General features: G+C 42.6%; 1 protein-coding gene across 9 annotated transcripts in view; it reads left to right on the top strand.

Annotated features, from left to right (window-relative positions):
- LOC105491574 (StAR related lipid transfer domain containing 9) overlaps nucleotides 1–16,434 on the top strand; it is a 155,966-nt gene that overhangs the window by 53,567 nt on the left and 85,965 nt on the right. For 8 of the 9 annotated variants that reach the window (XR_011606126.1, XM_011758108.3, XM_011758115.3 and 5 more), the window contains exons 4-7: nucleotides 11,016–11,132; nucleotides 14,814–14,846; nucleotides 14,933–14,994; nucleotides 15,692–15,804. Coding sequence is in view for 8 of the 9 variants with exons in the window: in XM_011758108.3 (XP_011756410.2) it covers nucleotides 11,016–11,132; nucleotides 14,814–14,846; nucleotides 14,933–14,994; nucleotides 15,692–15,804 (325 nt within the window). In the remaining variant the exon portion in view is untranslated. The remainder of the gene's footprint in view (nucleotides 1–11,015; nucleotides 11,133–14,813; nucleotides 14,847–14,932; nucleotides 14,995–15,691; nucleotides 15,805–16,434) is intronic. The other variant, XM_071067015.1, reaches the window with a different exon arrangement.

Raw genomic sequence — 16,434 nt, 5'->3', positions numbered from 1 at the left:
CCTCAGGTCACAGTCATTTTCCTTTCTCCAAATGTAATATTTATGTTTACTCTTTATTCATATTTTACTGTGTACTGGTATTGAACTGTTTACTGACTCTATGGTCTGTCTCTCCAACTATAGGATAAGTTTGTTGTGGACTGAAGACAGTGTTTAAAAGGTTTTTCAAACCTCTCTCAGTGTCCTATGTGGTGCTGGGTTCCCGTTAGGAACTCAGTAAATACTTTCTTCCAAGGTTAAAAGAATTGTAGTTCTGGGACTTCAATGTTTCAAGACTCATTCCTTTCAAAATAATGACTCTTCTTTCTTTCTATTGGGTATGGCATAGATTTCATTTGGCTTTGTTCGTGTTTACCTGCATTTCAAAATTTCTGTTGTAGTCTCTCCCTCCTCTTGTTCTTTGGGAACTGTTTAAATACCAATTTCCGTGGTATGCCTTGCATGGATAAATATAGAATGTGGATGAACATGGGAAATAAATCTATCTGTAATTCACAGCATAAAATGGAGAAGTCAAATAGGAAATCTAGATTCATTTGTCAAAGATACATATAGGCTGTTGCCTAGGAAAATCTGCAATGTTTCAGGGATAGTATCTGGTCCACACTTGGGCCAGGGCCCAAATTATGTTAGTTAAACTCCTAGCTAGGCTTACAATGGGAATAGATGCATCTATAAACATTTATATTGGGTAGAGACCCAAAGATGAATGGCTTGTAGTGGGATTGAAGGAACAGCCCAGAATTTACCTGACATTTATGAAGAGTGGACAGTATTTCCTGAAACTGTGGAGTTATGTTTGCAAAGCTGGCACAGATGACACTTTCTCTTTTTAGATTGTTCACACTTTGGGTAGGCTACTGCCAAGTGGACAGTGGCTTATGTAAGGCTTGGATGCCTTGTGAGTGGAGCTATAGCATGCTTTCCCACTGTGGAAATTAAATAGGAAATTTTAATTATTAAAATGAAAAATATTAAGTTGCCTAAGCATAAACAGAAAAACACTATGTCTATAATATAACAAAACAAGGTTCAGCTTAGTATCCTCATTATATTCAAGTATTCTTAATTACTGTATTTACAACAGAATTTAAGACCTTGAAGGAACGTTAGATATATCATCTAGAACTAGAACAAAAGTCTGAAAGAGTTATTTCAACACCAAATGTTAAGAATGTATTATCTCCAAACAGGGACAATTTGACTTCTTCTTTTCCTAACTGAATACCCTTTATTTATTTCTCCTGCCTGATTGCCCTGGCCAGAACTTCCAACACTATATTGAATAGGAGTGGTGAGAGAGGGCATCCGTGTCTTGTGCCAGTTTTCAAAGGGAATGCTTCCAGTTTTTGCCCATTCAGTATGATATTGGCTGTGGGTTTGTCATAAATAGCTCTTATTATTTTGAGATTTGTTCCATCAATACCTAGTTTATTGAGAGTTTTTAGCATGAAGGGCTGTTGAATTTTGTCAAAGGCCTTTTCTGCATCTGTTGAGATAATCGTGGTTTTTGTCTATGGTTCTATTTATATGCTGGATTACGTTTATTGATTTGCATATGTTGAACCAGCCTTGCGTCCCAGGGATATTTAGAAAGCCCCATCGTCTCAGCCCCAAATCTCCTTAAGCTGATAAGCAACTCCAGCAAAGTCTCAGGATACAAAATCAATGTGCAAAAATCACAAGCATTCCTACACACCAGTAACGAACAAACAGAGAGCCAAATCATGAGTGAACCCCCATTCACAATAGCTTCAAAGAGAATAAAATACCTAGGAATCCAACTTACAAGGGATATAAAGGACCTCTTCAAGGAGAACTACAAACCACTGCTCAATGAAGTAAAAGAGGACACAAACAAATGGAAGAACATTCCATGCTCATGGATAGGAAGAATCAATATCATGAAAATGGCCATACTGCCCAAAGTAATTTATAGATTCAATGCCATCCCTATTAAGCTACCAATGACTTTCTTCACAGAATTGGAAAAAACTGCTTTAAAGTTCATATGGAACCAGAAAAGACCCCGCATTGCCAAGACAATCCTGAGCCAACAGAACAAAGCTGGAGGCATCACACTACCTGACTTCAAACTATACTACAAGGCTACAGTAACCAAAACAGCATGGTACTGGTACCAAAACAGAGATATAGACCAATGGCACATAACAGAGCCCTCAGAAATAATACCACACATCTACAGCCATCTGATCTTTGACAACCTGACAAAAACAGGACATGGGGAAAGGATTCCCTATTTAATTAATGGTGCTGGGGAAATTGGCTAGCCATAAGTAGAAAGCTGAAACTGGATCCTTTCCTCACTCCTTATACGAAAATTAATTAAAAATGGATTAGAGACTTAAATGTTAGACCTAAAACCATAAAAACCCTAGAAGAAAACCTAGGTAATACCATTCAGGACATAGGCATGGGCAAGGACTTCATGTCTAAAACACCAAAAGCAACGGCAACAAAAGCCAAAATTGACAAATGGGGTCTAATTAAACTAAAGAGCTTCTGCACAGCAAAAGAAACTACCATCAGAGTGAACAGGCAACCTGCAGAATGGGAGAAAATTCTTGCAATCTACTCATCTGACAAAGGGCTAATATCCAGAACCTACAAAGAACTCAAACAAATTTACAAGAAAAAAACAACCCCATCAAAAAGTGGGCAAAGGATATGAACAGACACTTCTCAAAAGAAGGCATTCATGCAGCCAACAGACACATGAAAAAATGCTCATCATCACTCGCCATCAGAGAAATGGAAATCAAAACCACAATGAGGTACCATCTCACACCAGTTAGAATGGCAATCATTAAAAAATCAGGAAACAACAGGTGCTGGAGAGGATGTGGAGAAATAGGAACACTTTTACACTGTTGGTGGCACTGTAAACTAGTTCAACCATTGTGGAAAACAGTGTGGCGATTCCTCAAGGATCTAGAACTAGAAACACCATTTGACCCAGACATCCCATTACTGGGTATATACCCAAAGGATTATAAATCATGCTGCTATAAAGACATATGCACATGTATGTTTTTTTGCGGCACTATTCACAATAGCAAAGACTTGGAATCAACCCAAATGTCCATCAATGACAGACTGGATTAAGAAAATGTGGCACATATACACCATGGAATACTATGCAGCCATAAAAAAGGATGAATTTGCGTCCTTTGTAGGGACATGTATGCAGCCTGAAACCATCATTCTCAGCAAACTATTGCAAGAACAGAAAACCAAAAACTGCATGTTCTCATTCATAGGTGGGAATTGAACAATGAGATCACTTGGACACAGGAAGGGGAACATCACACACCAGGGCCTATTGTGGGGAGGGGGGAGGGATAGCATTAGGCGATATACCTAATGTAAATGATGAGTTAATGGGTACAGCACACCAACATGGAAGATGTATACATATGTAACGAACCTGCACGTTGTGCACATGTACCCTAGAACTTAAAGTATATTTTTAAAAAAGTGTATTATCTCTGAATAGTGGGATCATTTTTGTTTATCACCATTTTCTGTTGTCTCTTTTTTTTTTTTTTTTGAGAGTCTCCCTCTGTTATCCAGGCTGCAGTGCAGTGACACAATCTCGGCTCGCTGCAACCTCCGCCTCCCAGGTTCAAGCGATTCTTCTGCCCCAACCTCCCAAGTAGCTGGGACTATAGGCATGTGCCACCACACCCAGCTAATTTTTTGTATTTTTCATAGAGACAGGGTTTCACCATGTTGGCCAGACTGGTCTTGAACTCCTGACCTCAGGTGATTCACTTGCCCTGGCCTCCCTAAGTTCTGGGTTTACAGACATGAGCTACCATGCCCAGCCTGTCTTTTTTTTTTTCTTTTTTACTTTGAACATACTATTTATATAATAAAACATAAGAATAATTCTCATAGTGAATACACAAATACCCTTGTCAGTAAAGATGTTATCTGGTACTGCATTTAGTAACAATTTTTCTAAAACAGAATAAAGTTTTCTAATACTCTTTTATTTTAACAATGGAGTTACAGACCCATAGAGATAAGTAATATTTAAAATGCATTTAAACAGAATACATCATAAACATCTAAAGTTTTTTTCTTTTTTGTTTGAGACAGTCTCAATCTGTCACCCAGGCTGGAGTGTGGTGGCACAGTCTTGGCCCACTGCAACGTCTGCGTTACAGGTGTGCACCACCACAACCAGCTAATTTTTGTATTTTTAGTAGAGATGGGGTTTCACCATGTTGGCCAGGCTAGTCTCGTATTTCTGACCTCAAGTGGTCCGCCCACCTCAGCCTCCCAAAGTGCTGAGATTACGGGCGTGAGCCACCACCACCAGCCTTAAAGCTATTTTCTGTTTTTGGAGACAGAGTCTCACTCTGTCTCCTAGGCTAGAGTGCAGTGGCGCGATCTTGGCTCACTGCAACCTCCACCTCCTGGGCTCAAGCAGTTCTTTTGTCTCAGCCTCCCAAGTAGCTGGGATTACAGACGCATGCCACCACTCCCGGCTAATTTTTGTATTTTAGTAGAGATGGGGTTTCACCATGTTGGCCAGGCTGGTCTTGAACTCCTGACCTCAGGTGAGCCGCCTGCCTTGGCCTCCCAAAGTGCTGGGTTTACAGGTGTGAGCCACCATGCCCGGCTGCTATTTTCTTCTTCCTTTTTTTTTTTTTTTTTTTGGTAGATTAACAAAAACTAATGTATTTCTTTTCTGTGTGAAAATTTTAGTTTTTAGGCCGGGCGCGGTGGCTCAAGCCTGTAATCCCAGCACTTTGGGAGGCCGAGACGGGTGGATCATGAGGTCAGGAGATCAAGACCATCCTGGCTAACACGGTGAAACCCCGTCTCTACTAAAAAATGCAAAAAACTAGCCGGGCGAGGTGGTGGGCACCTGTAGTCCCAGCTACCCGGGAGGCTGAGGCCGGAGAATGGCGTGAACCCGGGAGGCGGAGCTTGCAGTGAGCTGAGATCCAGCCACTGCACTCCAGCCTGGGCCGCGAGAGAGCGAGACTCCGTCTCAAAAAAAAAAAAAAAAAAAAAAAGGAAATTTTAGTTTTTAATAGCAATTTCAGTTTGTAATAGACATGCATGAAACATTTTTGTGGGAAGGTATTAAGGGCTGAGGACTACATGTATTTTGTTGGATAAGTAACCTCCCTCTCAGTGGAATGATTTTCATATTTATTAAAAGAAAAAGAATGACACCAAGCTCTAACAAAACCTTCAAGATACGAGGAAAGAGTTTTAGTTATTATTATTTTATTTATTTATTTATTTTTTGAGACCGAGTCTAGTTCTGCTGCCCAGGCTGGGGCACAATGGTGCAATATCGGCTCACTGCAGCCTCTGCCTCCCAAGTGCGAGCTATTCTGCCTCAGCTTCCCAAATAACTGGCATTACAGGCACCTGCCACCATGCCTGGCTAATTGTTGTGTTTTTTAGTAGAGACAGGGTTTCACCATGTTGGCCAGGCTGGTCTCTGAATTCCTGACCTCAAGTGATTTTTCCCGCATCAGCCTCCCAAAGTGCTGGGATTACAGGCATGAGCCACCACACCTGGCAAAAGTTTTAATTATTTCTTTTCTTCTTCTTCTTCTTTTTTTTTTTTTTTGGTGGCCGGGGAAAGAGTTTTACTCTTGTTGCCCAGGTTGGAGTGTAGTGGCGCGATTTTGGCTCACTGCAGCCTCCACCTCCCGGGTTCAAATGATTCTCTTATCTCAGCCTCCTGAGTGCTAGGATTACAGGCATGTGCCACCATGCTCAGCTAATTTTGTATTTTTTAAAGTAGAAATGGGGTTTCACCATGTTGGTCAGGCTGGTCTTGAACTCCTGACTCCAGGTGATCTGCGCTGCCTCGGCCTCCCAAAGTGCTGAGATTACAGATGTGAGCCACCGCGCCTGGCCCATCTTTTCTTTAATTTAATGGTTTATGAGAGGGTTTTTGATATCAATTTTTTTTCAAGACAGTGTCTCGCTGTCTTGCCCCAGGTAGATGGAGTGCAGTGGTGTGATGTCGGCTCACTGCAACCTCTACCTCCGTGGCTCAAGCAATCCTTCCACTTCAGCCTCCCAAGTAGCTGAGGCCTCTCAGTCTCCCAAAGTGCTGGTATTACAAGTGTGCACCACTGTGCTTGGCCAGTTGTTTTCTGGGAGGCCGAGGTGGGCAGATCACTTTGAGTTCAGGAGTTTGAGACCAGCCTGGGCAACATGGCGAAACCCCATCTCTATAAAAAATACAAAAATTAGCTGGGCATGGGGGTACATGCCTGTAGTCCCAGCTACTTGGGAGGCTAAGGTGGGAGGATTGCTTGAACCTGGGAAGTTGAGGCTGCAGTAAGCTGTGATTGTGCCACTGCACTCTAGCCTGGGCAACAGAGTGAAACCTTGTCTCAGAAAAAGAAAAAAAAATTATGGGTATATAGTAGGTATATATATATATTTATGAGGTACATGAGATATTTTGATACAGGCATATAATACATAGTAATCACATCAGGGTAGATGAGATATCCATCACCTCAGGCCTCCCTAAGTGCTGAGATTACAGGTATGAGCCACCATGCCCGGCCTGAATGATCTTTTTAACATGTTGTTGAATTTGGTTTGCTGGTATTTTGTTGAAGATTTTTGCATCAGTGTTCATCAGGGATATTGGCCTGTAGTTTTCTTTTTTTGATGTATCTTTGTGTGGTTTTGGTATCAGGGTAATACTGGCCTTAAAAGATGAGTTTGTAAGTATTCCCTTTTTCATTTTTTTGGAGTAGTTTTAGTAGGCTTGGTATTAGTTCTTCTTTAAATGTTTGGTAAAATTCAGCGGTGAAGCCATCGGGTTCTGGGCTTTTCTTTGCTGGGAGATTTTTATTACAGCTTCATTACTTGCTATTGTTCTATTCAGGTTTTGGATTTCTTCATGGTTCAATTTTGGTAGATTGTGTCTAGGAATTTATCCATTTTTTTCTAGGTTTTCCAGTTTATTGGTGTATAGTCATAGTAGTCTCTAATGGGCCTTTGGATTTCTGCAGTGTCAGTTGTAATGCTTCCTTTTTCATCTCTGATTTTATTTATGTGGGTCTTTTTTTCTTAGTCTGTCTAAAGGCTTATCAATTTTATCTTTTCAAAATACCAGCTTTTCAATTTATTCATCTTTTGTATTGCTTTTTTCATTTCAATTTCATTTATTTCTCTCTAATTTTTTTCTTCTGCTAATTTTGTGTTTGATTTGCTCTTGCTTTTCTAGTTCTTTTTCTTATTAAAAAAATAGAAATGAATTCTTGCTATATTGCAAGAGTTTATAGAGCTTGAGTCCAGGCTAGTCTTGAACTCCTGGGCTCAAGTGATCTTCTTGCCTTTGCCTTCCAAAGTGCTGGGATTACAGACATGGACCACCATGCCTGGCCACTTTTCTGGTTTTTAAGATGCATTGTTAGGTTATTTGAAGTTTTTCTACTTTTTTGATATAGATGCTTATTGCAGTAAACTTTTGTCTTTGTAGTACTTTCTCTGTATCCCATTTGTTTTGTATGTTGTGTTTCCATATCTATTTGTTTCAAGAAATTTAGGCCAGGCATGGTGGCTTAAGACTATAATCCTAGTACTTTGTGATGCCAAGGCAGGCAGACTACCTGAGCTCAGGAGTTAAAGACTAGCCTGTGAAACATGGTGAAACCCTGTCTCTACTAAAATACGGAAAGTTAGCCAGGCGTAGTGGTGCGCACCGGTAGTCTCAGCTACTTGGTATACCGGGCCATGAGAATTGCTTGAACCCGGGAGGTGGAGGTTGCAGTGAGCTGAGATCACACCATTGTACTCTAGCCTGAGTACAGAGTGAGATTCTGTCTCCAAAAAAAAAAAAGAAAGAAAGAAATTTGAAAATTTTCTTCTTATTTTGTTCAGTGACCTACTGGTCATTCAGGAGCACATTGTTTAATTTCCATGTGTGTGTATAGTTTCCAAAATTCCTCTTGTTATTATTTCTAATTTTATTCCATTGTGGTCATAGAAGATACTTGATATGATTTCAGCTTTTTTGAATTGTTTTATTATTTATTTTTTCCTTAACCCACCTTTCAGGAAGATTTTTTTTAAAATTCTTTAAAACATGTGTTGTGGCCTAACATGGTCTATTCTTGAGAGTGATCCATGTGCTGAGGAGAAGAATGTGTATTCTGCAGCCATTGGATGAAATGTTCTGTAAATATCTATTAGGTCCATTTGGTTTACAGTGCAGATTAAGTCCAACATTTCTTTGTTGATTTTCTGTCTGAATGATCTATCCAATGCTGAAAGTGGGGTGTTGAAGTCTCCAGCTATTACTATGTTGAGGCCTCTCTCTAGCTTTAATAATATTTGCTTTATATATCTGGGTGATCCAGTGTTGGGTGCATATATATTTACAATTGTTACATCCTTTTGCTAAATTGACCCCTTTCTGATTATATAATGACCTTTGTCTCTTTTAAGTTTTTGTCTTGAAATCTATTTTGTCTGATATACGTGTAGCTAATTCTGCTCTTTTTTGGTTTCCATTTGCACGGAATATCTTTTTCTCTCCCTTTGTTTTCAGTGTATATGTGTATTCACTGGTGAAGTGTGTTTCCTGTAGGCAATAGATTGTTGGGTCTTGTTTTTTAAATCCATTTAGCTCCGTCTTTTGGTTGGAGAGTTTAGTGCCTTTACATCCAACGTTATTATTGATGAGTAAGGACTTCTGCCATTTTGTTATTTCTTTTCTGGTTGTTTTGTGGTCTTTTCTTCCCTCCTTCTTTTCTTCCTGTCTTCCTGTTTTGTGAAGGTGGTTTTCTTTGGTGGCATATTTTAATTTCTTTTTATTTTTTTGTGTATCTTTTGTAGGTTTTTTGATTTGAGATTACCATGAGGCTTGCAAATAACCCATTTGTTTAAACTGATGACAACTTAACACTGATTATTAAAACAAACTAACAAAGAGAAAAATAATAAAAATGCCCTTAATCCTAGCTACTCAAGAGGCTGAGGCGAGATGATCCCTTGAGCCCAGGTGTTCAAAGCTGCAGTAAGCTATGATTGTGCCACTGCACTTCAGCCTAGGTGACAGGATAAGACCATGTCTCTTAAGAAAAAATAAATAAATAAGTAAAGGGCCAGGCACAGTGGCTCACAACTGTAATCCCAACACTTTGGGAGGCTGAAGCACGTGGATCACTTGAGCCCAGGAGTTCAAGACCAGCCTGGGCAACATGGGGAGACCTGTCTCTACAAAAATACAAAAAAATTAGCTGGACGTGGTGGTGCACACCTGCAGTTGCAGCTGCTCAGGAGACCAAGGTAGGGAGATCGTTTGAGCCCAAGAGGTCGAGGCTGTGGTAAGTCAAGATTGTGCCACTGCACTCCAGCCTGGGGGACAGAGCAAGACCCTGTCTCAAAAAAAAAAAAAAAGCAAGGAGTGTAGTCTTGAGTTAGCAGCTCCTATCTTTGTCCCTAATTAAGTGTATTACTTTAATCTTCATGACAAACCTGTATTACAGATACAAAAATAAACATTTTATACCTAAAGAAACGGAAGTTTACAGAGTTTAAGTAACTTGCCCAATATCACACAGCTTTGAAGTGTAAGAACACACTACACCTTAGAATCATATCAGTGGAGTCACAGAATTGAGGGGAAAGTTGAAAAATGGGCAGGAAGACATGGGATACTAAGCAGCAGGGACCCCAGGCGGAACTACATCACAGAATTGTCTGATTTGAGCACCACACTTGGCACTTCTACCACTGCATGCCCAGCAGGCAGTGCTATTGGATCCTTGATGCCAGTATGGACAATTTATTAACTATTCTTTATTTTTATGTCTTTCTTTCAAAATTCAAATGATATTCTACTTGTCAAGTGACATGTAGTTGTCTGGCCCCATTTCTTTCTTTCTTTCTTTCTTTATTTTTTTGAGATGGAGTCTCACTCTCTCTCCCAGGCTGGAGTGCAATGGCACGATCTCAGCTCGTTGCACTTCCACTTCCTGGGTTCAAGTGATTCTCCTACCTCCACTTCCCAAGTAGCTGGGATTATAGGTGCCTGCCACCATGCCCGGGTAATTTTTTGTATTTTTAGTAGAGACAGGGTTTCGCCATGTTGGCCAGGCTAGTCTCGAACTCCTGACCTTAGGTGATCCACCCACCTCATCCTCCCAAAGTGCTGGGATTACAGGCGTGAGCCACTGCATCCAGCCCTATCTGGCTTCATTTCATGTGCTAGCGTTGTCCTAGGTGGAGAGGAATATCTGGCCTGTTTGGCTTCTATAGTAGAACATTGAGTTGTGCTTCCCACCGAGACTGACACAACCAAAGGTTCAAAGGAAGAGTATTTTGATGCTGGGCAACAATGGCTGTTTTTTCCTGAGACCAGAGTCTGCCAAACAGAGCTCAGTAGGACTTCCAAGCAGTATTCCAAGTATAGGAGTTTTCACATGAGGACCTCTGCCTGTTTCTGATTCACTGAAGCAGGGGTAAATGACCAGCAGAACCAGCCAGCTCTTAGGGTCAATCTGAGGAGGGAGTGTATAGAAAATAAATGAACATGGAAAACACCTCCCTAACTTCTGGTCTTACTGATCTTCAGTGTGGTATCCTAAGACCCTGAATTTCTTTGTTATTTGGCAGTATTTCACTGCAGCTTTACCTGATTAACCATATTAAACATTTTCTTATGAGAGATACAGAATTATTTTGCTTGCATATCTTTGCTCTTCTACACTCTCTTTGCCTTAAGTTTAGAGACCATATTACTTTTGTATCTTCAGAGTCTAGTATTGTGTCTAGATACCGTAGGCACTTAAATAATTTGACGGGCTGAATGAATGAATTTTCCTTAGCTATCTTTTTATGAAGCTAAATTGATTCCTATGAAATGGTAGTGAATTAATAGTCATGGATGTTTGAAATATTTTATATATTTTTTTAGATTAGAAAATAATTCTAAATCTGCTATGAGAAGAAGGACCACAGTGATATTTCCTCTGCTTTTGTTGTTACAGGTTTTCCAGGATTTAGGGATGGAAGTACTGTCTGGAGTTGCCAAAGGCTATAACATATGCCTTTTTGCTTATGGACAGACAGGCTCTGGGAAGACATATACCATGCTGGGGACCCCAGTGAGTATTACAATGAGATATAGTCCTAATGCCATAGCAAGCCTGAACCTTGCATTGTCCTTACTACTGTGAGACAGAATATGATTTCTGTAGTCAGTCAACTTTAAAGAAGATTGAATGAGCCGTCTTCTGTTTTAAGAATGAGTTTTGGCCGGGCGCGGTGGCTCAAGCCTGTAATCCCAGCACTTTGGGAGGCCGAGACGGGCGGATCACGAGGTCAGGAGTTCGAGACCATCCTGGCTAACACGGTGAAACCCCGTCTCTACTAAAAAATACAAAAAACTAGCCGGGCGAGGTGGCGGGCGCCTGTAGTCCCGGCTACTCGGGAGGCTGAGGCAGGAGAATGGCGTAAAAACCCGGGAGGCAGAGCTTGCAGTGAGCTGAGATCCGGCCACTGCACTCCAGCCTGGGTGACACAGCGAGACTCCGTCTCAAAAAAAAAAAAAAAAGAATGAGTTTTTCGGGTGGGCACGTTGGCTCATGCCTGTAATCCCAGCACTTTGGGAGGCCAAGGCGGGCGAATCACCTGAGGTTGGGAGTTTGAGACCAGCCTGACCAACATGGAGAAACCCCGTCTCTATTAAAAATACAAAAAAATTGGCTTGGCGTGGTGGCGCATGCCTGTAATCCCAGCTACTCGGGAGGCTGAGGCAGGAGAATCACAAATCATTTGAACCCAGGAGGCAGAGGTTGTGGTGAGCTGAGATCGTGCCATTGCACTCCAGCCTGGGCAACAAGAGCGAAACTCCGTCTCAAAAAAAAAGAGTTTTTCAGCTTTTAATTGGAAGGTAAACTTTGAATAATTAACCCCTTTTTATTAAACCCTGAAGAGCCTTAGAATTTTACAGCTCCCTTCAACAAAGCGGTTCTCGTCAGTCCTACTGAATTTCTTGTTATCTCCAGGTTCGTTATTTGAAGCTGTTTTGCACCTTTGCTGTGGACAAGACCTGGACTAAATCTTTTTTTTTTTTTTTTTTTTTTTTGAGACGGAGTCTCGCTCTGTCGCCCAGGCTGGAGTGCAGTGGCGCGATCTCGGCTCACTGCAAGCTCCGCCTCCCGGGTTCACGCCATTCTCCTGCCTCAGCCTCCCGAGTAGCTGGGACTACAGGCGCCCACAACCGCGCCCGGCTAATTTTTTGTATTTTTAGTAGAGACGGGGTTTCACCGTGGTCTCGATCTCCTGACCTTGTGATCCGCCCGCCTCGGCCTCCCAAAGTGCTGGGATTACAGGCGTGAGCCACCGCGCCCGGCTGGACTAAATCTTAAGTGCAGGCTAGAGCTGTGCAGAGATTTGATTATTGTGGCCAAGCTCCAAGCCTACATGTATTAGATCTGTGTATTAGAAGAAAGCAGGAGAACTAGTTCCTGAGCCAGGGGCTTTCAAAAGTATATAGGATTTAACGAGAGCCTTCCTTTATCACAGAAAATCAGGAGGGCAGAGTTCCTTAATACCTTTTTGTTTTGGGTTTAGAAGTATCCTGGTCGGGGTGCCAGGCGCAGTGGTTCACACCTATAATCTCAACACTTTGGGGTGGCTGAGGCAGAAAGATCTCTTAAGCCCAGGAATTTGAGAACAGTCTGGGCAACATAGGGAGACCCCATCTCTATAAAAAATACAAAAATTAGCCGGGTGTAGGGCCACATGCCTGTGGTCTCAGCTACTTAGGAGGCTGAGGTGGGAGGATGGCTTCAGCCTGGGAGGTTGAGGTTGCAGTGATCAGCCATGATCTTGCCACTGTACTCCAGCCTGGACAACAGAGTGAGACACCCTGTCTCTGCTGGGTGCGGTGGCTCATTCCTGTCATCCCAGCACTTTGGGAGGCCGAGGCGGGTGGATCATGAGGTCAGGAGTTCAAGGCCAGCCTGGCCAATATGGTGAAACCAAGTTTCTACTAAAAATACAAAAATTAGCTAGATGTGGTGGCACGCACCTGTAATCCCAGCTATCTGGGAGGCTGAGGCATGAGAATCACTTGAACCTGGGAGGCTGAGGTTGCAGTAAGCTGAGATTATACCATTGCACTCCAGCCTGGGCAATGGGGTGAGACTTCGTCTCAAAAAAATAAATAAATAAAAAGAGACCCTGTCTCTAAAAGTATATATATCCTGTTAGGTGGGTAACAAAATAAACACTACACAGGAACATTCTGTAGAACATGATTCCTCTTTGATGATTATCCCTGATGCCTGGGGCCTAGCTCATTGCTCACTTTGTCCGGTGTTTAGTGTGATTTCACAGTATTTGACGTTAAAAGAATTGGGGCTGGGTACGTTGGCTCACACCTGTAATCTCAGTACTTTGGGAGGTTGAGGCAGGTGGATCAGCTGAGCTCAGGAGTTCGAGACCAGCCTGACCAACATGGTGAAACCCCGTCTCTACTAAAAATACAAAAATTAGCCAGGTGTGATGGCAGGCGCCTGTACTCCCAGCTACTCGGGAAGCTGAGGCAGAAGAATTGCTTGAACTTGGGAGATGGAGGTTGAAGTGAGCCGAGATTGTGCCATTGCACTCCAGCCTGGGCAACAAGAGTGAAACTCTATTTCAAAAAAATAATAATTAAAAAAAAAGAAGAAATTGGCCGCTAAACCAAAAGTATAAAGCCCTTAACCGGGTACAAGTTAGCACTGGATACAAGATGAGAAAAGAAACTACCTCTTTCTAAACGTGTTTTGTTGTTGTTGTTGTTGTTGTTTTGTTTTTGAGATGGGGTCTCACTCTGTTACCCAGGTTGGAGTGCAGTGGTGCAATCTCAGCTCACTGCAGCCTCTGCATCCTGGGTTCAAGTGATCCTCCCACCTTAGTCTTCTGAGTAGGTGAGACCATAGGCACACGCCACCATGCCAGGCTAATTTTTTTTGTATTAGCCAGAGACAGGGTCTCCGCAGGTTGCCCAGGCTTGTCTCTAACTCCTGAGCTCAAGTGATCCACCCACCTCGGCCTCTCAAAGTGCTGGGATTACAGGGGTGAGCCACCACACCTGGTCTAAATGTGTATTTTGAATACTCATATACTCCATTCCCCAGGTGTAGAGAGTCTAGGAGGAACATTGGTGAAGTGTTTTTATCCAAGAATAATGTAACCTTCATTGCATAAAAGCAGGTGTCTGGGTGTGCTGGCTTCTCTTCCTTCTTCTTCTTCTTCTTCTTTTTTTTTTAGATCAGAGTCTCACTCTGTCGCGCAGGCTGGAGTGCAGTAGCGTCATCTCAGCTCACTGGTAGCTCCACCTCCTGGGTTCATGCCATTCTCCTGCCTCAGCCTCCCGAGTAGCTGGGACTACAGGTGCCCGCCACCGCGCCCGGCTAATTTTTAAAATATTTTTAGTAGAGACGGGGTTTCACGTGTTAGCCAGGATGGTCTCAATCTCCTGACCTCGTGATCCGCCTGCCTCGGCCTCTCAAAGTGCTGGGATTACAGACGTGAGTCACCACGCCTGGCCTCCCCTTTTCCTTCTTATGGTGATACATATGCCTCTCATCTGGTACATTTCTTCCATGAGTGTCTCTCAGAGCACTGGCACATAAAAGTCGTCTATATTCTCCAGTGAAGCTGCCTGAAGTGAAGAGGCTAGCACAAGGAGTCCAGGCACCCATCCCCCACGCTGAGGATGGTTCCTGGGTATTCGGTGGGGGAGAGCATCATCTTGAGTAAACAATAATGCTTTCTTTTCTTCTGTTCTCCAGGCCTCTGTTGGGCTGACACCACGGATATGTGAGGTATACACTATCTTTTGGCTGGATCCTCTCAAAGTAGGTCTCTGTACAGTTCCTACAATGAAACCCCAACCCTCTGGTTTGTGCAGGGTCTCTTCATCAGGGAGAAAGACTGTGCCTCACTGCCTTCCTCCTGTAGGATAAAAGTAAGGTAAGAACCTACCAAGCTCTGGGATCTGCAGTAGTTCTCCTTCCCCTCCAAATTCTGCCATGTTCAGCTGTCCTCTCTTTGCTTCCAGAGTCACCACAGGGATGGAGAAAAGCCACAGAAGAAATACCTTGCAGTACAAGAGCTGAGAAACATACTTAGGCCCTTGGTTGTAGAAAACTTAATTTCCTACCCATAGACTTAACAAGCAGGTCTTTCCTTCTGTGGCCCAGCTGACCCTGGCTGTCAAGTAGCCCTTGAGATGCCTTCACAGAACAATAGAGCTCAAAGCTCAAGGGTCATGTTTGAAACTCACTCAAGAAACAACCTCTGTAGCTGGGTGTGGTGAATCTGGGAGGCGGAGGTTGCAGTGAGCCGAGATTGTTCCATTGCACTCCAGCCTGTGAAATAGAGTGAGACTCTATCTCAAAAATAAAAATACAATTAAAAAAAAACACTTTTGTATATGTATGGAAAGAGACTCAAGGGGGAACCTTCGCTTGATCAGTGCCTTAGAATGTCAGAGGTGGAGCTGGAACAGGAACTAAGGACCTCTTGACTTTTAGTGTCTGATTAAATTAGTCCTGATTAAATCATTAGTCCTGATTAAAAATCAGGACCTCCTGATTTTTAGCTCAGTGTTGTTTCTACTTTTTTTCAAAATGTAATTATGTTGTTGCCTTCTTCTACTTCTCTCTAGTTTTCTAGAAATCTATAATGAACGGGTGCGGGATCTGTTGAAGCAATCTGGTCAAAAAAAGCCCTATACCCTGCGGGTCAGGGAGCATCCAGAGATGGGGCCCTATGTACAAGGTGAGCTACTGTGGTCCTGGAGATCCGAAACCAAACTGAAGCCTGGGAAGCTCTCCTAATATTCACTAATTCATTGAACATATGTGTAATGAACACTTATTGTGTGCCAACTACTGTACTAGACACTGAATATGTATTAATAGAGAAGACATGGTCCTGCCCTCAGGCAAGCTTACAATCTAGTGGGTGTGAGTCAGGAAACAAACAATTACAAGTAGTGATAAAGGCTAATAAATAAATAGATGTCAGTGGCAAAGAACATTGGAAAGTGTTGGTGACCCACCTTTATGGGGTGATCAAGAAGAGCTTCTCTGAGGAGGAAACATTTAAGCTGAGACCTGAAAGGAGTATAGTCATGTGAAGAATGATGTAACAAGGTGAGAAGTGTTTCGGGAAGAGGGAATGGAATGGACTAGAGCCCTGGGAGAAGGCTTGGTGTTTTCAAGGGGCCAGTGTGGCTAAAGCATGGTGAATGAGAGGGAAAATTGTAGGGAATGCGGTGGGATCTTCAGGCGCCCGATATGGCAGAGCCTCTACTGGTTCCCTGGTAAAACAGTCCCCTTTCTCTTCCATTGGTGGTGGTAGTCAGTAGGTAGGAGAGATAGGGCGAAGTCAGACATCAGACATGGA

This window comes from Macaca nemestrina, chromosome 7 (genome assembly GCF_043159975.1).
Source record: "Macaca nemestrina isolate mMacNem1 chromosome 7, mMacNem.hap1, whole genome shotgun sequence".
NCBI classification, from domain to species: domain Eukaryota; kingdom Metazoa; phylum Chordata; class Mammalia; order Primates; family Cercopithecidae; genus Macaca; species Macaca nemestrina.
Note: the sequence above shows the minus strand (reverse complement) of the source record. Positions and strands in the feature narration are given on the sequence as shown.